The 27969-nt window shown below is 38.6% G+C and overlaps 1 protein-coding gene across 2 annotated transcripts in view; it reads left to right on the top strand.

The window, feature by feature from the left end:
- The window catches only part of LOC144594018 (synaptotagmin-like protein 2), a 140402-nt gene extending 127675 nt beyond the window's left edge, over nt 1–12727 (top strand). For both annotated transcript variants that reach the window (XM_078400180.1, XM_078400179.1), the window contains exons 12-15: nt 3616–3694; nt 5474–5573; nt 10112–10317; nt 12098–12727. In XM_078400180.1, the coding sequence (XP_078256306.1) occupies nt 3616–3694; nt 5474–5573; nt 10112–10317; nt 12098–12237 (525 nt within the window). In that variant the 3' untranslated portion in view covers nt 12238–12727. The remainder of the gene's footprint in view (nt 1–3615; nt 3695–5473; nt 5574–10111; nt 10318–12097) is intronic.
- The last annotated feature ends 15242 nt before the right edge of the window (nt 12728–27969 follow it).

Below are 27969 nucleotides of genomic sequence, written 5' to 3'. Positions count from 1 at the left end.
CCACTCTCTGTGTGAAGAAATGTTTTGTCATCTCGGTCCTAAAACCTTCAACCACTGAAGGTCACCCCACCTTCTGTCTCCTTTCTCTGTTCGTTTACTTATTTATCTATTTATTCACTTCCCTATGTTCTCTAAATCCCTGTAAAGCGTCTTTGAGTATATGAAAAGCGCTATATAAATGTAATGTATTATTATTATTATTATTAAAAGACTTCCCCCTTATCCTTAAGCTGTGACCCCTGGTTCTGGACTTCCCCAACATCGGGAACAATCTTCCTGCATCTAGCCTCTCCAACCCCTTAAGAATTTTATATGTTTCAATAAGATCCCCCCTCAGTCTTCTAAATTCCAGCGAGTATAAGCCTAGTCTATCCAGTCTTTCTTCATATGAAAGTCCTGCCATCCCAGGGATCAATCTGGAATAGCGACGCTTCGGGTCGAGACCCTTGATCAGAGTCACCTATACCTTTTCTCTCGAGATACCTCCTGACCCGCATAGTTTCTCCAGCATTTTGTGTCTGTCTTCGGTATAATCCAGCATCTGCAGTTCCTTCCTACACAACTATTCCCATTCTTTGCTCTCTGCAAGAAACACCCAAGAGCTTCTTCTACTTCCCATATCCTTGATGAGTTTCTCATTAAATTAGGTGAATATTTACTTGATTTCTCAGATATGCTGACTCTGACAGACATCTCCAAAATGAAATGGTTACAATGTTTTTTTGAATGTTTAATACTTTTTAACTGTCAAGAAAATAACATTGAAAATCCAATCCAAATTGGACAAATTTATTTGAAAAGAAAATGCTCAAAGTGCCCAGGATTGTGATACTCGCACATTTTAGGTGTATAAAACCATTTCTTCTGTTTTTAATGGTTCTAGAAAGTTACTGTTGTACCCTCTGTAAAAACCTCAAAGCTTATTCAGTGTGCACAAATATACACAATCGAGCACTCGTGTTCATTGGAAGGTGTAACGAGGATTATACCAAGCAACAACCTGCTGAGAGTTGCACTACTAAACAACAGTGTTGTTGCAGTCTGGAGATACAAGAAGCAACAGGTGCTGAAAGCCTGAGTAAAAGATGATGTTTTTGAGGAACTCAGTGCATTTTGGTTCGGGATGCTACTTCAGACTACTGGAGTATTCAGTTTCAGTTTAGTTTATTGTCACATGCACCGAGGTAGTTAAAAGCTCTTGTTGCATGCTATCCAGTCAGCAGAAAGACAATATGTGATTACAATCAAGCCATTTACAGTGTAGATACATGATAAAGCAATAATGTTTAGTGCAAGGTAAAGCCAGCAAAGTTCGATGAAGGATAGTCTGAGGGTCACCAATTGGGTAGATAGTAGTTCAGCACTGCTCTCTGGTTGTGGTAGGTGGAAAGAAAGCTGAAAATGAGAGATGGGGGTGGAGTAATGCTTGGCAAGTGATAGGTTGATACAGGTGGGGGGGGGGGTGATTTAGCCACCTCTCCTTTCTAGCTTTCTTCCCCCTACTCCACCAGATGGATGGAGTAAGTGTGACAAGGACTAGATGTGTAAAATAGAGACAAAGGAGTGTCAGATAAGGAAAGAAAAGAAATGTAAATCTGGAGGGAGGGATATGGATGAAATGGGATGGGAAAGACTAAGGCTGGATGGAGGGGGGGACAGGGCAAAAAGAGAGACATAGAGGGTTGGCGGGTCTGAATTCTCCACATGAAATTTGAGAATTCATTATTCATAATAATGGGTTGTAAGCTACCCAAGTAGAATATAAGGTGATGTTCTTCCAATTTTCGTGTGGCCTCACTCTGGCAATGAAAGAGGCCCAGGATAGAAAGGTTGGGTTGTGACTAGGAAGGGGAGTTAAAATGGTTAGCAAATGGTAGGTCCTACAGGCTTCGGCAAACAGAGCGCGTGTTTGGGGAAGCATAGGCTTGGTCTCGCCGATGGAGTGGAGGTCACAGCAGGAGAACTGATTGCAACATCCAAAATTGAAAGAGGTGGAAGTGAACCTTTGTCTCATCTGGAAGGGCCACTAGGGTGGAAGGCCCTGGATGGAAGTGGAAGATGAGGTGTAGGGAGGTGTTATATCTCCTGTGATTTCAGGGGAAAACTCCTGGGGAGTGGGGGTTGGGGGTGGAATTGGTGGAAAGGTAAGAGCGAACCAAGAAGTTGCAGAGAGAGTGGTCTCTACAGAATACAGAAAGGAGAGACGTGACTGGTGAGGGTATCACGACATGGGTGAGGGCTCCATCCACAACAGCAGTGGAGAAACCAGAATTATTGAAGGAAGATGACATCTCCGATGTCCTAGAGTGGACAGCCTCCATGTGGGAGCAGATGTGGTGGAGATGGAGATCCTTCTCCAAAGGGATGGCATCCTTACAAGAGGTAGGGTGGAAGAAGGTGTGGTCAAGGTAACTGGGAGTCAATTGGTTAATGGTAAACAACAGTTGTGTGGCAGACAGAGAGGAATTAAGAAATTGGAGAGAGGAGTCAAAGAGTCCAAGTGAATTTGAGGGCAGGGTGGTAGCTCTACCTGCATCTCTCTTTCTCCTCCCTACCCCAACATTGTTCAGAACAAGGGGCCACAGTTTAAGAATAAGGGGTAGGCCATTTAGAACTGAGATGAGGAAAAACTTTTTCAGTCAGAGAGTTGTGAATCTGTGGAATTCTCTGCCTCAGAAGGCAGTGGAGGCCAATTCTCTGAATGCATTCAAGAGAGAGCTGGATAGAGCTCTGAAGGATAGCGGAGTCAGGGGGTATGGGGAGAAGGCAGGAACGGGGTACTGATTGAGAATGATCAGCCATGATTACATTGAATGGTGGTGCTGGCTCGAAGGGCCAAATGGCCTCCTCCTGCACCTATTGTCTATTGTCTTTGCAGGTCAATTAATTGGAATTGTAGGAAATTCCTTTATAAAGCTATAAAGAAACCCCCCAAAACACATTTAGAATGTGATTGTACTGAGAACCGTCACCTGCATCAGCATGTAAATAATTTCTCTAGCTTCTACAGATATACTAGAGAGAGCATATTAATGAGTTGCATTGCAGCCTGCTATGGCATTTGGTCTGCATTTTGAATATCTGAAACTGCAGAGTAGTTAATTCTACCGAGTCCATTGCAGGATCATCACTTTGTTCCATCCAGTCTATGATACCTTGTATTAGGATGGCTAGAAGTATTGTCAATGATGGCTGTGACCCTGGTCATTCCTTTTTCTCTCTACTACAAACTGGGGGAAGATACAGGTGCTTGAAAATCCGGATATCATACTTAGGATCAGCTTCTGCCCCATAGTTATCAGACTCTGAACCAATCACCCCTTTCACACTCCCTTCCATTGTTCTGTCATGTACTCTTAATTCTAGCTCATTCAGTTATCCCATTACTGAAGTATAGTATTTTTTTTTGTACTACTTCAGATTGCACTCCAACCTTTGCACTATTCTGCTGTTCTTGCATTATTGTGCAGTTATTGTATTAATTGTTTACTCGGTCAGCTTCAGGTGTAAAAGGAATTTCATTGTACCCTGGTGAGTGTGACTATAAACTAATCTGAATCTGAAAGTCACATCTTGGTATCCAGTATCTGTGATGCAACTTCTGTGTAATTCCAGCCATCCCACTTACCTGAAGGAAACATTAACGAAGGAGAAGTCCACGTGGCACTCAAATATGTTCCAGCAGATGCAACAGGTACGCTTGCTTTCATTAGTAACAAACTTTCAATATCTTGTCAATGAATTAGTGCATAAACGTCCTTACAAATTCAGTGTGTTCAAAACATATTATGCATAATATTAGAACAGATGTCAAAAATATTTATTCAGGCCATCTGGGGCTGCAAAATAATAAATGTGACCAATTTATGTATAGCATTGTTTATTTTACAATAAGCTTCATTGTAACCTGCCTCACCTCACGAAAATATAACACCGGTATCCTGTTTTGCAATTTAATTGTATTTTTTCAAGATTACAATTGTTTCAGATAAAAGACGATATTCAGTTGTGACGCTTGCTGTAATATCATCTTTACCATTATAATGATGGCATTCAAGGTTAAAAGAAAATTTTACTGAAGATTCAAGATGATACAGTTGAATAAGTCTCTGATCACAGAAACCTATTCTCAGGAGAAAATTGCCTGAATTATAACCAATGCTTTCAAATACTCTCTTAGTGCTGCAGTTAATTTTGTTTTGAATCTGAAAGGAGTTTCTTATTCCCTCATGTTCTGCAGTTAATTGAAATGCACGTACAGTAATAGCTTGGCTCTCCAGCTGGTACAGAACTTGACAAACAAAAGTTAATGAAGTACTCCAGTTAACCGAGTTGTGTATTGAGAATAAACGCCAGCTCATTCATTAAAACTTTAGTGATATAATTGCTATTCTTCAAGCAATTAATATATTACTGACCATTCATATTTGCACTCATGGGCATTGAACTTGATGTGGTCCTGGGCACGCTCTCTGAAGTGCTTTAACTAAGGATACTTGTAAGTAATGTGTAGGAAGGAACTGCAGATGCTGGTTTAAACCAAAGATAGACACAAAATGCTGGAGTAACTCAGCGGGACAGGCAGCATCGCTGGAGAGAAGGAATGGGTGATGTTTCGGGTCGAGACCATTCCTTCTCACCAGAGATGCTGCTTGTCCCGCTGTATTACTCCAGCATTTTGTATCTATCTTCTTGTTAGTAATGTGCCAGATTACTGGGCTTTTACTACACTGTGAATTGAAGGCAGCATGCGGCTCAATGCAGAGAACCATCACTAGTGACCTTGATTCACTTCAATTTACCTGGGCTGGATGAGTTATAGCTAGACCCAGGAGACACTGGTGAAACTGCAGCAGGACAATGTTGTAAAGACTTGCTGCAGATAGGGCTTGGAATGGTGCCTCGTGTCCTACCAAAGCTTTCAAAAATGTTAAATGCTTCTGTATTTAGTGTGTTAGGAACTATTAAAATTAATTTCTATCATTAAAAAACCACAAATATTTAGAAATAAATAACAATTGAAACACACACTAAAAGTAATAAGGAAGCAGAGTTTATTTTTTCCCATCTAATCCACAAGGTTGGGGTTGCGACTCCTACACCAGGTCCAGTGGGGAGACAAATACTGTAATACTGGGAGCTGGCAATACGAGTGGGTTCCATGCAAGTCCATTGAGTTGAGTAACAGATATGGTGGCATCTCCCATTCAGTATATTTCAAACCTAGTGGGCCCATGCAATTCTGGGACTTGCTTGGTGAACAGGAATCGATGGTATCAGTTTGCAACAGAATAGATAGCTTGATAAGGCTCAATGTGCTCAAGAGGATGGCTTTAGATTTTGACCAGACCAGGATTTGAATGAGAATGTACAGAAACACATTTATTGATGTTTCAGTGATAGAATTGGTACTGTCCATTATTTCAAGCACTTAATATATCACTAATTATTTGTCATTTGTAAATACCTATAGACGGGAATAAATCACTTAGCGGTGAAGTTCATATATGGCTGAAAGGAGCAACAAAATTGCAACAACTAAAGCCTGGCGGTGTAGATTCATTCGTAAGATGGTAAGTTGTGTTAGGACTGGAACTTTTATTACCACATAAAAATAAAAAAAAGATATACAATCATAATGTTTAATATCTGCAGTGAATTTTAGATAGAAGATGCAAGTGATCGTACTTGCTGGAATTTTGAACAAAAAAAACAGTGCTGGAACAAAACAATGTAGACGGCTGAAGACGAATAACATTTTTGGTTGGGACCCTTCTTCAAAATGATTCATTTCAGATACTTCTGTGGAGCTTATAATGCTGAAAGTCTTCAAAGCCACAGTTTGCAATAAAATCTATGTTCTTTTGGGGATTTACCAAGATGATAATGTCTACAAGAAATCAATGTAATATTTTCAGTGCATTTATTAATTGCACTGCATTAGTGAATTAAAAAGAGAAAACAATGAGATGGCAGAATAATTAAATAGCCATTTTTCTACCAATCTTCACTGTAAACGATACAAGTAGCATTCCAAAAATAATTGTAAATTTGGAATTGGAAATGAGGGAGGAACTTAAGAAAATTTAAAATCATCAAAGCAAAGGTACTGAGCAAATTGTTAAAGCCAGGACTTGAATAGACTCTGGGTCCTGATGGACTGCATTGTAGGATCTTAAAAGAAGTGGCCTGTGGGGTAGTTAATGTGTTATATTCATGGATAATTCCTTTAGAATGGAAACAGCAAGTGTAAATCTTTTATTTTGAAAAAGGGAGATGGAAAGCATGAAGCAACAAGCCTGGTAGCTTAGCATTGGTGTTGGAAAAAGAAAATGCAAAATTAATGTGCTTGTGTGAAAGACACCATGCTTAACTAATTTATTGGAGTTCTTTGAACATGTGCTTCACATAAGGAGGTACTAATCGATGTACTATATTTAAATATGGGTACAAGATGGGCAGGAAACTGATATGCCATAAATAGGCCTTTTTTCTGATTAGTAAAACAAGTCATGTTCTACAGAGATGTTGGGGCCCAGCATTTAATTCAGATGTATTTAGATAACTTAAATGAAGACAATGAATATATGGCTGCTGCAGTTGTTGATGGTTCAAAGAAAGATATGCTTTGTAAAGGAGGTGACAGAGAGAGATGAATTGTTGAAATAAGTGGGCAAAAATCTGGCAAATAGAATATTATGTGAAAAATGTGACATTTTCACCTTGGTAGGAAAAATAAAAAAAGAAGCATATTACCTAAATGGTAAGAAATTGCAGAGCTCCGAGATGCTAAGACATCTGGGTGCCCCGTGCATGATTTGCAAAGGTCTTGTATGCAAACACAGCAAGCAATTAAGATAAACTTACAGAATGTTGTAATTGCTCAGGAGAATTAAACATAAAGGTTGGGTGGTTATGCTGGAGTACAGTATTGGTCTCCTTTAAAGAATTATGTTAATGCATCAGAAGCAGTTGAGAGAAGGTTTATTAGACACATTGCTGAAAATGAGCAGGTTGACTTGTGAGGAATTGTTGGACAGGATGAGTTTGTATCTGCGGGAGATTATGAGAGAGGTCATTTGGTTGAAACAGAAAATCCAGCATAGAAGACAGGGCAGATGTAGAGATAGAGAAGCAAGAATCTGCAGATACTAGAATTTAAGCAAAAATCAAATGTCTGAGGAACTCAGCGGGTCGGGCAACATCTAGAGGGTAAGAGTTGGGAATTTTCATCAGATTGATGGCATGGGGGGATCAAAGAAATATGTTCCTCGAATCTGGGAGATGAATAGAGAATGGAATATGGAGGGGGAGAAAGGAAGAAGAGTAGGATGGTGAGAGAAATGTGTGCACACTGGGGTGATAGTGAAATCCATCAGATGCTTCTTTCTCAAAGTATTTGTGGGTTAAATAGCTAGTCAATCATCCCTTGCCATTGATGTCAACAAATCAAAAGAGAGTCACTGACGTGGGAGAAAATAAATTCATGGAGCTATTAGACAATAGGTGCAGGAGTAGGCCATTCGGCCCTTCAAGCCAGCACCACCATTCAATGTGATCATGGCTGATATTCTCAATCAGTACCCCGTTCCTGCCTTCTCCCCATACCACCTGACTCCGCTATTTTTAAAAGTTCTCTCTTGAATGCATTCAGAGAATTCCACAGATTTACAACTCTCTGATTGAAAATGTTTTTCCTCATCTCTGTTCTAAATGGCCTACCCCTTATTCTTAAACTGTGGCCCCTGGTTCTGGACTCCCCCAACATTGGGAACATGTTTCCTGTGTCCAACCCCTTAATAATCCTATGTTTTGATAAGATCCCCTCTCATCCTTCTATGGGGATATGGAGGGGGCAGTGGTTCCAATGGGACTAATGGGATTGTACTGCTGGTATCTGGTATGGATATGAGGGGCCAAACAGCCCTCTTCTAAGCTTTAATTCTACAGAAGCTACAAAGATAGGTGGATAAATGGCAGATGATGTTTAATCTCAGCAAGTGTAAGGTGTTGCACTTTGGGAGGTTAAATGTAAGGGAAAAAATATGCAATTAATGGCCATACCTGTAACAGTGATGATGTGGAGAAGGATCTGGGGATCCAAGTCCATAATGTCCTGAAGGTTGCAATGCAAGTAGATAGTGGTAAAGAAGGTATATGGTACACTTGCCTTCATTTGTCGAAGCGTATATGGGTCAACAAGTCCTGATACAGTGAGACGTTGGACAGATTTGGATTGTTTCTCTAGAACACAAGAGGTTGAGGGGAGACCTGATAGAAAAATATAAAATTATGAGAGGCATCAATAGGTGGTCAGTCAGAACCTTTCTTCGCAGGGTGCAAATGTCCAACACTAGATGGTATAGTTATGAGGTTAGAGGGAGAATGTTTAAAGAAGCTGAGTGGGGCAAGTTTTTTTTTTACACAGACAGTGGTGAGTGCCTGGAATGCACTGCTGGGAGTGGTGGTGAAGTCAAATACGATGGTGATGTCTAAGAGACTTTGGTAGGAGTTATGAATATACAGGGAATGTAGGGGTACAGATTATCTGCGGGCAGGTAAAAGTTGATTTTGGCATCATGTTCGGTACTGATATCATGTGCCTAAAGGCCTGTTCCTGTGCTTAACAATTCTATGTTCTAATTCAAAACAGCTGATAATTCCATGAAATAAAAATTGACATGATGCCTTAGAGTTAAATATCACTCAATTCCACAAGAAGGGAAGGTTATAAATCAGATGATAAGGTCAATATTATAATTATGTCACGTCGCTGATTTGAATTTATTTCCTGAACCTCTGCCTCTGTCACCTGGAATCCAGATCAGTTGTAAAATCACCAATAACTAGGTAGGAGGAACTAAGAGTTAATTTCTGCCTGACAACATCATATATCTTTTGGTATTAAACTAATGTAGCTGCAATATAAATTGATTTAATACAAGAGAAGAAACAGGTGAATATACTTTGGATTGGTGAGAACACAATGTCCCAAAGATCAGTTGAGATTCATCTCAACATCTGTGTTCCAAATTAATAATTGATTGCAGATGTGGGGGGTTAAGTTGTTTTCAAAAATGCAAAATTAGTGTACATTGCCAAATAAGATAAAATTAAAGGAAGAATTGAAAAGCAAAAATTGCATATGCTTTAAGGATGAATAAGGAAATTAAAATGTTGGAAAAATTCTAGGTCAACCAGCATCCCCGGACAGAGAACCAGAGTTAGCATTTCCGGCTGTTAGCATAGTTCAGATAAAACGTCATTGATATTAAACTCAGGTTCTTTTTCTACAAATACTGTCTAAAATGCTGAGTATTTCTAGCATCGTCAATTTTTTTAATTTCCAGAAATAGACTAATTTCGGGATTGGGTAGAATAGTAGTTGATGTAATTTTACAAAGACAGTAAAATTCTCAATATTGACTGTAAAAGTGATTTGATACATTTAAAGATAAAGATATAGGTAAAAGGTGTTGAATTTAAAATGGAATTCTTGATTTTGTACATGATGAACATTCTCTTGTGTGTGCATGCAGACATACACACTTGAGGCTGGAAAAAAGAATCATCTTCACAATAATAGAAGGAAACTAATCTGATGTTAATAGATGCAAGATTATTGATGAGTAAATATTGAAAGATTTATCCACTTGGTTGGTGAACGCGTGGCATCCAATAAAGATTAATATTGAAAGGAGTGGCTAGAAAAAAAACTGCAACTATATAGGAATCTGGTGGAATATTCAAGCTAAACAATCAAAATGATATGGTCTTTATGAATTAAAAATTCTTCCCAGCAGATTGCACATTGCAATGACTTTTCTTAACAGAGTAATGTCACATGTTTCACCTTATGTGAAACTAGAATTTGTAAAATACTGAATTTCGTTAGTTTTTATGTCTCTTCAAAATATTAAGTATCTCTGCTGCATAAAGTGTTTGCATAAATTCTTTGTAAACATTATACTGTTTTGTTTACATTGGCATCTACCATAATGTGAATGTGTGCGGTCGAATTTGAACCACAATTTCATTCACTGATTTCTATATGCAAGTGTAAAAACTAAACTTCTTTTACATTGTTTTCTCATTGCTGATTTTCTTCAAGTTATATTTTACCAGACACTCGTAAGACAAGCAGGCAGAAGACCCGAGTGGTAAAGGCAACTTTTAATCCCATCTACAATCACACAATGGTGTATGACGGATTCAGGTTGGATGAAATAATGGAGGCCTCTGCAGAATTATCCATTTGGGACCATGAAACATTTACCAATCAGTTTCTTGGAGGTGTTCGCCTTAATCTGGGCACAGGTATTAACAATTTGATTTGCAATCTTCTGGCTACAATTAACGCATTGCAATGCTGTGAAAGATAGATGTTTAGAGAGCTGATCCAAAATATTTCTTAAAATTTACCATTAACTGAAGAGTTGCTATTTTATGCACAATATTTCTATATGTATTATCTGAGAAAGAGCTGAATAGAGCTGCTCTGTCTCCCTATCTCCGTATTGTGTAGCAGTGAGGGTGAAGTTTTTGATAGACATTTTTCCTCTGGGAACCTATTTCCCATTTCATGCTAACATTGCAATATGTTACACAATATGCAGCAAACTATTGTAAATCCTAATTTCCCAATTAATATTAGAATCTGTTTACCGCCATGGTTAAGTAACTGTTCACAAAGTACTGTTTGCATTCAATGTTTGGCCTTTTATGTATGCCCTTTAACACTGTATATATATGATATGATATATGATATATATAAACAATTAAAAATAAATTAAATCAATTAAAATGCATTGTGTTAGATATTAGGTCATTGGAATGCAAGATCGCGGGATTGCCATGTCTAATATAGCCCAGATATAGATTATATTTCTCTCCTTTCTGTCATAGAAATCCAGATCAAAAACATTTTTGAATACCTTATCAGGCAAACTTTTTTTTCTTGCTGTCAATACATTTTGAGAAAATACAGGCCTAGTTATTTAAGGGAAATGAAAAACCACCTTTTATTTCAAGTGGCGTTTGGCGACTCATGTGGTGGTGCTGATGTGAAAACATTGCAATTATTGTCTTTGATATCAATGGAAACGTGGACAGGTCATTCAATCCCTGGAAAATAAACAATAGTGGATGAGTTTAATCGCTAAGGCTGCTTTCAGCTTGTACATTGACTGTGATTGCAATGTCATTTTGCCTTGAAGTAAATTAAAGCACAGCCAAGTGCTATCGGGCTTACCTTATTGTGCATAACTTCCTACACTTTTCTCTGCCCCTATTTATTCTTCTTCCTCTTCCTGTTTAGCTTAAGTCTTCCTTTAAAGCAATTTTATTTGCTGTAACCACTACAGTTTTCTGTCCCAATTATTTCTAAAATAATTCTACAACAAATATGTGCATTTAGGGGTGACATGGTGACAGAGTTAGAAGGGCTACTGCTTCACAGCACCAAAGGACCAGGTTGAATCCTGACCTTGGTTGTCGTTTGGGTCAAGTTTGCGCGTTATCCTTGTGACTGTATGAGAAACAAAGACTATGGTACAGGGTTATTGGCTGTGGATGATCAGTGTGGACTCAGTGGGCCAAAGGCCTGTTTCTTCATGCTGTATCCCTATCAATAGTCAATAGTCAATAGTCGTTTATTTGTTACATACACATAAATGTGTAGTAAAATGAAACATTACCCGCAGTTGAACAATAAGACCAATAAGATTAATCAATAAAAATGCAATAACACATACAATCACAACTAACACCAAACAAAAAGAAACATCCATCACAGTGAGTCTCCTCCAGTCCCTCCTCACTGTGATGGAAGGCCAGAATGTCTTTTTCTCTTCCCTGCCATTTTAATTTAATACAATTAAATAAAGATTAGCATAGATTAGCTTAAATTCCAAATGGGATGAATTTCTCTCCAATGCTTTTTGATTGTAATACCATCTCTTAAACAGAAAATGGCAAGTACAAGTCCTGAAATATCAGATAGTTGACTACAGTTCAAAGTAATTCATCAAATATGTTTGAAAATTCTGAGACTATGAATGATGCAAATCTTTTGTATGTCATGTTTCTTTTCCTATAGGAATTAGCTATGGTAAAAATGTGGATTGGATGGACTCGAGTGAAAAAGAGGCTGCTATCTGGAAGGACATGATATCCAAACCAAATGAATGGGTGGAAGCAATACTGCCTCTCAGGTCGACTATGACAAAAAGGAAGTGAAGAATTTTAGTTACTGATTCAATGATTTTAGGAGCATAGCCAAACTTATGAGTTAGCAACAATTGCAAACATTGTTTTCTGTACTTTTATCAATTAATTTCATTTTTGAGGGGTGATGGGTATTAGAGTTAGGACAGTTTTTAAAAAATGGAACAAACAAATGACAATCAACAGGATCATTTGAAGAATGAAATGTACTTGGTATATTTGACACCTCCCCATTTCAGAAGATGCTGATTAGCAGTAAATGTGTATGAAAGACAAAATTAAGAAATTGAAAAAATATTATTTGGAAAATTTAAAGCACAATGAAAAACTGACGATAAAATTTGTTGAAACATGAACATTGTGTTGAGGTTGGGTGCAGAGTGTTAAAAAAAGTTAAAAGAATTGAAACAATTTTCATTAATAAAACTCATCTGCAGTGAAATGCTAAATATAATATTGGAATAGTTGAATAAGTATGTATCATTTCTCGCAGCATAAACATTAGACAAGCAATTGAAATACATCATTGTGTCGTTTCATATATTAAAATATTGCATCTCTTATTTTTCAAATGTGTAATATGACTAATCATTTCAAAATTATAGGGTGAATACTCAAGCAAAATCCAGTATTTGAAAAAGGCTGAGGATAGATTCAAAGTAAATTAAATCTCCAAGTTTGTTAAGGAAAATACATTTCAAATCTGTAACTAATATTGTGAATGCAAAAACACAACAACATACAAGCAGGAACAGGGCATCAGGTCTGCATTCAGTATGATTATGGCTGATGTTTGCTGGCCTCAACTCATTTTCTGTGCAGTTCCCTATAACTCTCAATTCTTCCAAATCTTTATCCACCCCCAACGTAAAAATATCTAATGATTGGACCTCCACCATCCTCGAGGACAGATATTCACTGCCATTGAACAGAAAAACCTTATTATGTATCTCATTTTTAAATAGTTGGCCCCATATTGTGCAGATTTGGCCCCATGATTGGAACTATCTCACTTGAAAATAAAATCTCAACATCTGCTCTGTCAAGCTCACTTAGCATCTTATACACTTGAAAAAGGTTATTCCTCATTCTTCTTAACTCCAAGGAACGTAGACACAAACTGTCTTGCCTCTCTTGACAGGCCAATCCTCACATCCTATGAATTAGCCTGGTGAATTTCCTTTGGACTGCCTCCAAAGCTATTACATCCTGAAAATTGAACTATGTTCAGTTCCACTGTCAGCTCTTCAGATAACCAAAGCTGTCCATGTTCCCACATGGCATAACCATGACAACATTCATGCCTGGCCAAGCACAATTATCATTTCCAATAACAGAGCACTACTTACCTTCCTTTGGCATCTAGTAGTACTAATATTGTTAGTTCTTCATCGTTCAATATTAAGGGACAACACTGATTCCAAATAAAACTGATTCAGTTGTACAGCTCCATAAATATTGTAGTTATAGAAGCAGACAAGAAATTGGGTATTCTTTTGCATTTTCCATATCTCTTAACTTCCCAAATCTTTTTCAGTACCTACAAGGGCATAACATAAGTATAAGAGAAGGTCCTTAACCTGGTTAGATGTTCACAGTTCTAAAAATACTCAGTTCAACACAATTGACATTTGGTGGTGCAGTAGTAGAGATGCTGCCTTACAGCACTGGTAGCACCAGAGGCCCGGGTTCGATCCTATCAGGCCCGGTTACTTATGCTTTTTGTGCTTACTTAATTTTTTCCCACATAAATTCCATAAGAGCAGATTTGAATCTACATCTTAAATTTTTGGGTCGTAATTTGTTAATTCCATAAGGGTGAATTTCTGCAACCCAAATGCCTGTATCTGATTGTGAAGCAAAGTTGTAACTATGTAAGAAAATAACTGCAGATGCTGGTACAAATCAAAGGTATTTATTCACAAAATGCTGGAGTAACTCAGCAGGTCAGGCAGGAGAGAAGGAATGGGTGACGTTTCGGGTCTCGACCTGAAACGTCACCCATTCCTTCTCTCCTGAGATGCTGCCTGACCTGCTGAGTTACTCCAGCATTTTGTGAATAAATACCTTAAAGTTGTAACTATAGCACAGTTCATCATCACTGGGTCAAAATCCAGAAATGCATTGGCAAACAGCACTTGGACTTCAGCAGTCACCTTCTCAAGGGCAATTAGGGAAAGGCTTGGAAATACATGCCAATGCACATACCTTCTCCTTATAGAGTGATACAGTGTGGAAACAGGCCCTTCGGCCCAACTTGGCCACACTGGCCAACAATGTCCCAGCTACACTAGTCCCACTTGCCTGCACTTGGTCCATATCCCTCCAAACCTGTCCTATTCATGCATCTGTCTAACTGTTTCTTAAACGATGGGATAGTCCCAGCCTCAACTACCCTCTCTGGCAGCTTGTTCCATACACCCACCGCCCTTGGTGTGAAAACGTTACCCCCTTGGATTCCTATTAAATCTTTTCCCCTTCACCTTGAACCTATGTCCTCTGCTCCTCGATTCCCCTACTCTGGGCAAGAGACTGTGCATTTACCCGATCTATTCCTCATGATTTTGTACACCTCGATAAGATCCCCCCTCATCGTCCTGCACTCCAAGGAATAGAGACCCAGCCTACTCAACCTCTCCCTGTGGTTCACACCCTCTAGTCCTGGCAACATCCTCATAAATCTTTTCTGAACCCTTTCAAGCTTGACAATATCTTTCCTATAACATGGTGCCCAGAACTGTACACAATATTCTAAATCTGGTCTTATACAACTGCAACAAGACCTCTCAACTTCAATACTCAATACTCTGATGAAGGACAAAGTGCCAAAAGCCTTTTAGACCACCGAAGTAATAAGTGACTCAGTCTCTTTGGGTGATGTTAGCCTTTGCCTCGTAAAATTTGCTCATGCCCATATTCCTGCAAAGCCATATCCAAACTCCTTTTTCCACCTCTTTAATCTTGGCAAGAGCATCTCCATTACTGGCTTCCACAGTGATTCATTATCTCTGGAGTATCCATGACATCTATTTTTGCCTCCCTTTATTTACATTCTAAACCCAGCCTTATAATTTTAGGACTTGTTCCCAGTATTAACAGACAGGCGGGGAGACGTGGGAGTTGTGTGCCTGTTAGATGGGGAAGGGATTAAGTCTGGAATGTGAATCTGGAAACCCCAGGGATGTGGTGGAAATAAGACAAGAATTGATTAGCATTTTTATCTCTTCATTACCATTTAATTTTCCTTGCCTGGCCAGTGGCCAGATGGAATTAATTGTCATGGCTGTGAATCCTGAAAATTTGTCTAATACAGAGATTTTGCTGACATTACAAAGAGAACTTCAAAAGATTTTTTATTTCCCATCTCTCAGCCTTCAGACAGAGAAATTATAAACTTGGCTGCTAGTGGACAGGTTTAGTAAGTAGGTGGAAAATATAGAGGAACAAGGGAACACTAAAAACATGAGTAGGAGTATGTCACCAGGCCCCTCAAGTCTGACTGTCATTAAATATGAGTTTACATGATCTGCCTTAGGCTTCAACTGGTCTCCTGTGCCAGTTTTACATACCCCTTAATTTCCCTGTCTTACAAAAAATATCTACCTCCCCTTTAAATATCTCCAATAATCTAGCCTCCACAACCCACTGGGTTACAGAGTTTGAGAAATTCACCTTACTCCACATGAAGACATTTTCTCATGCTCTCTTGTGCCAGTTTTACATACCCCTTAATTCCCCTGTCTTGCAAAAAACATCTACCTTCCCCTTAAATACCTCCAATGATCTAATCTCCAAAACCCACTGGGTTACAGAATTTGAGAAATTCACTTTACTCTGCACAAATACATTTTTATGCACCTCAGTTTTAAGTGGCTACCTGCTATTCAAGTAACTTTGTACCCTTTTTTAATACTCTGACTTGTGGGAACATCTTAAGATCCATCCTATTGTGTCTCATTTGGGAACTTACATGTCTCAGTCTTCTAAAGAAAGAATGCAAATCCAACCTTTTTAAATTAGTTGCTCATGATAAGACAACTCTCTCATCCCCAAGAATTAGCCTAGTGTATTACTTTTAGATTGCCTCCAGTGCAAGTATATGCTTTCTCCAGTAAGGAAATCAAACTCTGCACCATACTCCAGGAGCGGTCTCACTATCAGCCTGTACTACTGCAAAATGAATTCCCTATTTCTAAACTCCAATCCATTTGCAATAAAGGCCAGTGTGAAATTTTCTTCCTAACTTCTTGCTGCATCTGCCTGTTAACTTTGATTCGTGCGCAGAACACGTAGCAAACTGTACTCCAATCATTTAGAATCTTGTTCCATTTAGATAAGTCTGCCTTTTGATTCTGCTTACCAAAATGTTTGGCCCTACACTTCCCCTCACTAAGCTTTTGTCTTACACCGTAGAACAGTACAGCACCGGAACAAACCCTAAAGCCTACAATGTCAGTGCTAACCATGATGCCAAGCTAAACTAATCTCATCTGCCTGCACATGATCCATATCCCTCCAATCATTGCATCTACATTTGCTTATCATATCTGTCTCCACCATCCACCCCACTGGAAGCCGTTCAGGCACTCACTAACCTCTGTGTAAAAAAAATATGCCCTGCACACTACCAAGATTGGGGTGAAGATGAAATTGGGCGGGGGCGGGGGCGGGGGCGGGCCAAGTGAAACTAATTTCAATCTGAGTACATTTTCCAGTACAGGATGAGAGCAGGAAATGTCACCAAGGGTCAATTATGTATTGGAAAAGGTGAGGAAGGAGACCCAAGAATGTCTGAAATTAAGAACTATCCACCTGTCCGACAAAGAGTTGGGCTTCAACCATTTGAGTTTGCAAAGCAATACCTTTTACTTGGAAGTAATGAGTATAATTCATTGTGCGAATAAAATCAGATAGGTGAAAAACGTTGATTGTCTGTGGCTCCATTCAAGAAAGAAGCAAAGGGGTCTCAAGTCATCTGTTAGGGAACAGAGTATGGAGGGATTGGCTATTCATAATTAAAAGCAAACACATAATGGCATGAAACTGCAAGATATTAAAGAGGCAGAAAATTCCAGATGACAAGGTAAGAAAAGAGAAAGAATAAAAAGGAATGTGCTGTATGGGTTTAGAATGATTTGAAATGATGGGTCTACTTTGTCGACCCTCCCTCCCCCCCCCCCCCCCCCTCCCAATTCTTCTAAATTCCAGCCAGTGCAGGCTCAGTGCCTTCAAACACTCACCATATGTTAACCCCATCATTTCTAGGATCATTCTCGTAAACCTTACTCTAATAAAATTAGGGCCCATGGTGAGAGGGTGGTTGGAACATTAGAAAAGATAGAAAACTGGTTTAATCAAAGTAAATGGAGAATATGAATAAACAGTTTATTCGCAGATTGGTTGTTTAGCGTGGAAAAGTTGACATTTCCATCAAGTTCCGGACCATTTTTTCGTGGAATATATTAAACTTTTGTTGATATACCCACAGTACGTCAGAGGATGACCAACATTGACCAGGTCAATTTCTACCGCAGAAAAGTAAATTATCTAATCTGAAACAAAAGCATTTGAATTAATTGATCAGAAACTGCCATACCAGACAAAAGATGCCTGTGGTGTGATGTTTGAGAATGTTATCTGCGTTAGTCCTAACCTGCCATGAATTAATGGGGGCTCTGTGATACATTGAACTGTTAAAACACCTGAGAGACTGTTTGATATCAGAGATGAGATTTAATGTACCATATAATTAGGCAGAAATTAGTTCCACCTGAACGAGGAATCCATAATGCAATTTATTGTTTTTAAAAAGGTCACATCTCAATCATTTAAGACTGAGTGGGCTAAATCCCTTAATTTATTTGTTATATTTCACTCTAGTGACACTGCAGATCAATGTAGCTCTACTTTATGTAATTACACCCCCCCTCCCCACACCACCATCCCCATCTTGGTTGAAACACTAAAGGCAAGGCACAAAGTGTGGCTCACAGAAGCATGCATTTTGAAAATGATTATATATGATGCACTCTTATTCTTAGCTGGCCATCTTTGTAACACCTGGACCAGGAGTTTTGAGTCCATATTTATCATCAGCAAACTGCAGTTGTATTTTGGTTGAAGTGAACAGATAAAAAATCTATGGCTAATAAGAACATTAGTGGAAACATTCCTGTTCTTTAAGATCAAATTCATTAAAACCTACCTATCTTCCAAATATTTAGGCACTATTTTTGTCACCAATTTATTCCACTTAAATAGGGGAAAGAGAAATCCGTTTTAAATTTCATCTGCTATTGTTCTGGCTAATTAATTAATCATCTAGCTTTTCCATTTTTCAAACTATAGCAATTCTGTAGCAAACTGGACTTCCGCACAACTCAAGGATGCACATCTGGCTTTCAGAACGAGTTATATTTACACTTTCAAGCTCTGTGGCCTTTTGATAGGTGATGTGAATTTGAAATAAAGACCTACCTCGGCCTATGCATTTGTTATTAATTGTAAAGGCCTTTAGACTTTAAATGTGGGATCAAATAAAACAATTTCACTAGAACCCGTGATATTCATTTTCTCTGGGGTTTTGGGGCTTTGTATATTCACCTTGGGTGGTGTTTCACCCATTGATGAAGTCCTTTGTTAATCTTTTGCTACTACCATGGCTGCTTTATTTGCATATGGGTGGCAGAAACACACATACGACTTTTCCTTTGAATAACAAAGATATCATAAGGAGAAATAAACTTTAATAGCAAGATTTAAGTTGTCAGGTGCACTATAGTTGTAAAATACAGGTTAGAAATTTTGTATTTCTCACAATTGGTTAGGTGATGCTGCCTTCAGTTGCATCTATGTGAAAATTATTTCCTCTATTTAAATGACACAACTTATAGTACGATAAACAATTACATTGTTAACTAAGAAATCTTAAGATTCTGATCTTGAATTTCCTGCTCATTTGGGATTGTCAAGCAATGCAATTTAAATGAGAAATGATGGACAGCACAGGATCGGGATAGAAGTCAGTAGCATCCACCAGATTTCCTCTAGAGACAGGAGTGGTAAGCAATTATTTGCAGCATGTAGTTTTTGTAAGGTAGCATCAACTCACGGGGTGTCAAGTGCTCCTTTTTATTGTGCCCAAACATATTTAATGCAGGTTAAAGCTAGTGATCGAAAGGGCACAAAATGAGCATTTCAGAAATAGAGTTTCAATTCTATAAAACTAACTTTCCTAGAAAAGGCAGGAACAAAGAACTGCTGATGCTGGTTAATACACAAAAGGACACAAAGTAACTCAGCATGTCAGGCATTATCTCTGGAGAATATGGATAGGTGACGAGAAGGGTCTTCTCCCTAAATGTCACCTATCTATGTTCTCCAGAGATGCTGCTCGATCTGCTGAGTTACTCCAGCACTTTATGTCCATTTTTCCTAGAAAGGGTCTGACCTCAATATTGTATTAAAATTGATGTTGTTTTACAATGATTTCTTGAGTATTTGTTGAGATAATTGCACGTCATTGCACTCATGTCCCCGATCACCATCCTGCCCAAGCCATTCTTTCGTCATACCCTTTCAACATACAGCAAACTCTCTGGATACACTTGCTACAAACTAGAAACTGTACCGTGTTAGAATATGCAAACTTCCCTGTGTTAGAATATGCAAACTTCCCTGCCCCGGGAATCCTTGGACAGGTCAGTCTTATCTGTCGTCAATGAATCATGATTTCTGCTTCACCTCATTTATGGTGGTGTAATGTTACATTTTTAATTCCTCTTTATAAAATAGTGACCAGGTAAACAATAAAAACAAATTTTAAACGGGCATTTCCAGATTTAAAAAATACAATTGGTTAGATTAACAAATGACACCGAATGAGATTCGACAGTGATTCAATGATTTAGATTTAGAAGTCTTAGATTTAGAAAATAGGTGCAGGAGGCCATTTGGCCCTTTGAACCAGTACCGCCATTCATTGTGATCATGGCTGATCATCCACAATCAGTAACCTGTACCTGCCTTTTCCCCACATCCCTTGATTCCACTAGCCCCAAGAGCTCTATCTAACTCTCTTTTAAATCTATCCAGTGAATTGGCCTCCACTGCCTTTGGTGGCAGAGAATTCCACAAATTCACAACTCTCTGGGTGAAAAAGCTTCTTCTCACCTCAATTTTAAATGGCCTCTCCTTTATACTTAGACCGTGGCCCCTGGTTCTGGACTCCCCCAACATTGGATACATTTTTCCTGCATCTAGCTTGTCCAGTCCTTTTATAATTTTATACGTCTCTATAATATCCCCTCTCATCCTTCTAAACTCCAGTGAATACAAGCCCAGTCTCTCCAATCTTTTCTCATATGACACCATCCAAGGGATTAACCTTGTGAACCTACGCAGCACTGCCTCAATAGCAAGGATGTCCTTCCTCAAATTAGGAGACCAAAACTGCTCACAATACTCCAAATGTGGTCTCACCAGGGCCCTATACAACTGCAGAAGGACCTCTTTGCTCCTATACTCAAATCCTCTCGTTATGAAGGCCAACATGCCATTAGCTTTCTTCACTGCCTGCTGTACCTGCACGCTTACTTTCAGTGACTGGTGTACAAGGACACCAAGGTCACCTTCCACTTCCCCTTTACTTAATCTGACACCACTGACATATTAATCTGCCTCCTTGTTTTTGCCGCCGAAATGGATGACCACACATTTATCTACATTATACTGCATCTGCCATGCATCTGCCCACTCACTCAACCTGTCCAAGTCACCCTGCAACCTCCTAACATCCTCTTCGCAGTTCACACTGCCACCCAGCTTTGTGTCATCTTCAAACTTGCAAGTGTTACTTTTAATTCCATCATCCAAATCATTGATATATATTGTAAATAGATGCAACACCGAGCCTTGCGGCACTCCACTCGCCACTGCCTGCCATTCTGAAAAGGACCCGTTTATTCCTACTCTTTGCTTCCTGTCTGCCAACCAATTCTCTATCCATGACAATATCCTACCCCCGATACCATGTGCTCTAATTTTGCTCACCAGTCTCCCGTGTGGGATGTTATCAAAGGCTTTCTGAAAGTCTAGATACACTACATCCACAGGCTCTCCTTCATCCATTTTACTTGTCACATCCTCAAAAAATTCCAGATTAGTCAAGCAGGATTTCCCCTTCATAAATCCATGCTGACTTGGACCACTCCTTTTACTGCTATCCAAATGCGCCGTTATTACCTCTTTAATAATTGACTCCAGCATCTTCCCCACCACCGATGTCAGGCTAACTGGTCTACAATTACCCATTTTCTCTCTCTCGCTCCTTTCTTGAAAAGTGGGATAACATTAGCTACCCTCCAATCCACAGGAACTGACCCCGAATCTATTGAACATCCGAAAATGATCACCAATACGTCCACAAAATGCTGGAGTAACTCAGCAGGTCAGGCAGCATCTCGGGAGAGAAGGAATGGGTGACGTTTCGAGACCCGAAACGTCACCCATTCCTTCTCTCCCGAGATGCTGCCTGACCTGCTGAGTTACTCCAGCATTTTGTGAATAAATACCTTAGATTTGTACCAGCATCTGCAGTTATTTTCTTACACTAATGCGTCCACGATTTCTAGAGCCACCTCTTGAGTACCCTGGGATGCAGGCCATCAGGCCCTGGGGATTTTTCAGCCTTCAGTCCCATCAGTCTATCCAATACTATTTCTCGCCCAATGCAAATTTCTTTCAGTTCCTTTGTCTCCCTAGATTCTTTGTCCTCTAGTACATCTGGGTAAACTCAGAAGTTACATGATGAGTTGGACAAACTCTGTAACTAGACTGTACAACAGATGACATTTTTTAGTCATATAACACAGAACCAGGGCTTTGGCCCAACATCTTTTATTAAAACTTGCAAAACGTCCAATTTTGAAATGAAAATAAGCAACATTTATTCTATGATTGAGCAAGTATATCAACCCAGACCTGTATCTCACTGCATACATTTTCAGCTTGTATATGAAGTAATCTACTGATGATTCACATAAATTTAGACAGACCACTTAGCCTCCTCTCAATTTAAACCAAAAGTCACATTACTGAACTATTCTAAGTGCGATATTAATTTAGCTGAGAAAAAAAACATTTCAATCAACACTATCATCGACAGATACTCAGATTTCTTACCTTTACAGAAAAACATGCAGTATTATTTGCAGTTCTCTCCTTTCTCCTTTTGAAAATATCAATTCCTTTTTGAGATGCATTTCTACAGATCAGGGTAGAGCAAGTATGAGAGGAGTTCGTTTTTAAAGGAGACCCACCTAAAAGAAGAGACAGGTATCAGAGCCCAATCAACAAACTAGATAAGGTTGCTTACCTTCGTCGTGCAGACAGACCTCACAAGTCCTACTTGTGCTGGAATAGCTTGTGGGTTTTCATACAAAAATCTTTGCATGCCATAGCAAAACATAATTTGCAGATTTAAGATACTGCAGGTATTTGATAGTTGTTCTGTATATTCACATCATGCTCAATGAGAACATGGAAAATTGCATTTTGTAAGTGTGTTTGATTGAGCTCCTTTGCATAATGCAGAACACCCCTGCACTTCACAAAAGTGTTTCTGGGCCTTTACGCCTCTGGAAAGATTACTGTTGGTCATAGAGGATATATTGGTTAAAACAGGAACTATATATTAAGAAATACGTGTCTGTTTGAAAATAATATCAGATAAATGTTCATTCTACAATGTACCAATTTTATCTAAAGAGTAATACTATCTACTTACCTCTTTTAATGGCATTTTGTACAGTACCAATTAAAGTGAAATTATGTAAACTTAGTTTTAAATTTTGCAAACAAAAACATACCCACATTAAAAAACATGTCCACTGTAAGTAATTTCATAATTTACAGTAACATATTGCTGCAGTATTTTGATACCGGTACACTCTTGTACTGTCAAAGGAGCTTCTTTTGGAAGAAACATTAAACAAAGGTCCTGTATCCCTGACTTGGTGATTCAAGCAGGACCTCTAGAAATCTTGAGGTCTTGTTAGTATTCTTTCAATGCATGAAAGATTAGTTCTCATTCAGCTCATTGTTGTTTGTGAGATCTTGCAGGAACAGAATCAAGCCTGCTGACTCAAAACTTTGCTCATTTAACCATTAGTGAGGTATTTTGATATGACAATGACACTTTTAATAAAATTGCAGTGCCATAAATACATCAAATTCATCAATAAATATTTGAAACATAATTTATATCAAAGTAAGGCACTAATATCAATCATGATTTCGTAAAAAAGCATTAACAATATGAACCAAGATGTCCTTAGAATTAGCCATGGTTTTAGTCAGCGTGGCAAGACCTCAGATTGTACCTATGCTGGATCAATAGTGTTTTAAGTGAAAGGAATTACAATAGACAATAGGTGCAGGAGTAGGCCATTCGGCCCTTCGAACCAGCACCACCATTCAATGTGATCATGGCTGATCATTCTCAATCAGTACCCCGTTCCTGCCTTCTCCCCATACCTCCTGACTCCGCTATCCTTAAGAGCTCTATCTAGTTCTCTCTTGAATGCATTCAGAAACGGCCTCCACTGCCTTCTGAGGCAGTGAATTCCACAGATTTACAACTCTCTGACTGAAAAAAGTTTTTCCTCATCTCTGTTCTAAATGGCCTACCCCTTATTCTAAAACTGTGGCCCCTGGTTCTGGACTCCCCCAACAACGGGAACATGAATTGGTTCCATTCCCTCAAAACCAGGAGTAATCTCTGCAGGAAACAGTTTTCTTGTTCCACAGAACTGTGCTTCCTGCAGATTACTCATGTAAAGAAAATACTTGAGCTATCCTAATTGAATACAAGATGAGTAATCAGCACTAAATCTCTTGGAGGAGAACTACTTTGAAAAATGGGTGTGGTAAAATATAATCAGTAGACTTGCATACCAATAGAAGCATATTTGAATATTGTTCTGATACTTCTCCAAATTGGGATAGCAATGCAGCAATTCAAGTAGATAATATGAGGCAACACAAGAACAGGGTTCACACGTTCAGCAAGAAACAAACTGTTGGAGGAACTCAAGAGGGAAGAGTGTGAAGAAGGGTCCCGATCTGAAATGTTGTCTATCCGTATTTTTCTACAGATGCTGCCTGACCAGATATATATAAGGTATTTTTTCCTGTAGAATTTGCAGAGCATTTGCGGTGTTAACACACCAATCAACCGATAGGATACACTGAGACGATGCAAATGAGAGGACTACACATTAATTCTAACTGACATTGAACCATTCTGTATTGCTAAACTGCAGTTTTGCCAAGTGTAAAGGAAAAACCTTTAATATTGAAAAAAAACCCAGTATCTCTCCTGAAATTAAAGATGTGTTGAAAATAATTGTTATAATGGGACAATGTTTGTCATTATATAAATATTTTTTTAAACCATTGGACTTAATAATGCAGCTGCAAGGTGTTGTAATGAATCTCTCTCCATCTATTTGGAGATGGATACCCACTCATAATGTGCATATTAATTTCTCGGATGCATGAGTGTCAGGGGCATAAGTAACAGGAAAATGGAGAATGGGGTTAATGTTTGAGGTCAATGATGTTGTGGCAACCAGAAAATTTGGACCTAATTATTTATATTATGATGTGAAACAGTATAAACCCAAGTACAAATGTAGAAAATAATTTGCATAGTAATTTAGTGAAAATATACTTAAATTCATATTCAAATTTTATTCTGAAAATTTTAATTTTTGGGGCTAAAGATTTTTGCATTTTCACAACATTTCTTCAAAGGTCTTTTATTGTCACGTGTACCAATTAAGGTACAGTGAAACTTGATTTACCATACGGCCATGCTAAAAAAAGCAACAAGCCCCCGCAGCCGGCGATTGAAGCTCCCACGTTGGGACGATCGAAACTCTCAAGATCGGGGTGGTCAAAGATCCTGCGGCTTGGAGCTCTCAAAGTCTGTCTCTAAACCAGGGACCGTGAGCTCCACGATGTTAAAGTTCGCAGGTTCCTGCTTTTAGAGCTCCGAGGTCGATCCCCGACAGGGATCACCAGCTCCACGATGTTAAGTCCTGCAGGTTCCCGCGGTTGGAGCTCTGGAAGTCGATCACCAGCAAGAGGCTGCCAGCTCCATGATGTTAGGCCGCAGTGCGGACGGAGATAAGATACGGGGAAAAGAAATTGCATCTCCTTTGAGGTAAGAGATTTTTTTAAATCCCACCCCAAACACACACACACACACACACACACACACACACATAAAACAAGCTAAAGAACATTAAAATACACATTTAACACATACTATAAAACAACAAAGTAGCAAAGGGCAAGACAGACTGTTGGCGAGGCAGCCATTGCGGGCTTAATGACATTAATGACAATACTATCTTGTTCATTTTAAATGAGTGGGGAAAGGCATACCAAATGCATTGATTAATTGTACACCATTGTTGTCAAAAGTATTTAGCAGACTAAAAATAAAATGAAATAGCATTAATACATCCAGTTAAGATTTTCGCATGTGACACATAGCCACAATTATCAATACTGTGTATAAATAATGCAGAATTAGCATTGATTTCTATCTATGCAAGTTGAACAGAGTGTAATTATAATAAGCTTTGGTCCTATTGGAGTTGTTTTTGACCCTATTAAATCTTGAAGTGTCAGGTCTAATTATCTATTCCCCAAAACCAGCCTGTCATCAGAAGCTTACTGCTTAGAAGATGGCAAATGATATTTAGTCCCGTTCCAGGGATTCAAAGGTGTATAAGTCAATTAAAAAGAAAATTGTTCCCTTAACAAAAGTATTAGTACACTATAAAACATTGACTCAATGGAACAGAAGTATCTGCAATATACCTGATATGCTAACTCATTATGCAAACAAGCTCCTGGAAGAATTGTAGCACAGCAAAATTTCATTGTTTAATTTGCAGAGCACCACATAGCTGAGGTCGAACTTCAAGATAGATTTAATGTGTAATAAGGAACTACAGAAGGAACTGCTTTAAACTGAAGATAGGCACAAAAAGCTGGAGTAACTCAGCGGGAGGCAGCATCTCTGGAGAGAAGGAATGGGTGACGTTTTGGGTTGAGACCCTTCCTTAGATTTGTTGTCTCCAGATCATGTGTTTATTCTGCATTCAACAATATTCTAACAGATTATTTAATTGTGACATTGCCATTTGCAGGATTTTGCAATGAAGAATTTTAACTGCAAATTTCCACATTTTGCAATGTGGAAATTTGCTTAAAATTCTTCATTGCAATAGTGGCCTGCATTCCAAAAGAAAGCACTTCATTGCCCTCAAGAGTACTTTGAAATGTGTTGGTGCTGTGAGCAGTGTGAAACAAATGTGTTTTTTTTCCTCTTTTCATTCATTTCTTCAAATGTACAAGATACTGCAGCTCATTGGGCAAGTATATAATCCCTTCAGATGTTTTACTGGGTTGAGAAAAGCATTTAGTCTACATTTTATTCTCTCACTCAAATTATCTTGGATTCTTTGCAATATTTCCATTGGTTACCTGGTATAGAATTAGGCAAGCAATTTACAACATCGACACACATCCATGGGTATTAACATCGAATATTCAGCATACAAAGAGGCTATTAACAACCACTTGTTTGATGTCCACAAAATGCATCCCATTATAGTTAATCTGATCTCAGAACTTCAGTATAATCTGCCTACCCTACCTGATCTCCCGGTTGCTAAAATAACTCCCCCTATCATTCCTATACTGACCTTTCTGTCCTAGGCCTCCTCCACTGTCAGTTATTCCGAGCATAAATTGGAGGAATAGGACCCCAGTGGTATTAATATTGACCTCTCTAACCTCAAGTAATTCTTGCTTTGCCTCTTTCTCTCTCTCCATCCCTCCCCCTTCCAAATTCTCCAAATCTGACTGTCTCGATAAATTTTATCTGTATGCTTCATTGTGTCCTCCTAGCTAACGATGATCTATTCTATATTTCCTTGAGCTCCATCCCCTTTGATGTCTCGTTTTCACACCTTACACTTCCTTATCTCTGTCTCCCTTTCCCCTGACTCAGTCTGAAGAAGGGTCTCGACCCGAAACGTCACCCTTTTGCATTGATGTTGCCTGTCCCACAGAGTTACTCCAGCATTTTGTGTCTATCTGAGGTGTAAACCAGCATCTGAAGATCCTTCCTACAAAGTATAATTTGCAATTCCCTTTCCAATCATATATTTGATTTGTCTCCCTTTGAAAGCAACCCTTTGAAAACAGTTTTTCTCACCTATTTCCTGTGGAAATAAATTTCTATTGAGTAAAGTTGCGCTACATTTCCCATAGTTTCATTGGCAACCATCTTGTTTTATGCCCACTTCAATGTAGAAACATTATTTTTTACATCAGTGCTGTCCAACCAGTTAAAAATGTGAAGACACTTATCACATCTCCTTACACATTTTGTTTTTTGATGTCTCATTTTTCTTGACAGTTTAATCTTTCAGTTCTTGCAAATTATGTTTGGATTCGAGTACTTTTCGTAATCTAGAAACTACAATTCTGACCTTCCCTGAGAAACCATGCAGTTTTAAGGTTCCCTTATTATTTTAATTATCTTGCTTGAAATATGAATCTTGATGCATTAACTTTTTTGATCACTTCATTGACTTGAGTACTACTTATAGTAATTTAAATAAATTCAAACTTCTTTACTCTTCTACTTGTAATTTCTTA

This window comes from Rhinoraja longicauda, chromosome 5 (assembly GCF_053455715.1).
Source record: "Rhinoraja longicauda isolate Sanriku21f chromosome 5, sRhiLon1.1, whole genome shotgun sequence".
NCBI classification, from domain to species: Eukaryota; Metazoa; Chordata; class Chondrichthyes; order Rajiformes; family Arhynchobatidae; genus Rhinoraja; species Rhinoraja longicauda.
The sequence above is the reverse complement of the archived record's forward strand: the minus strand, read 5'-3'. Positions and strand labels throughout refer to the sequence as shown.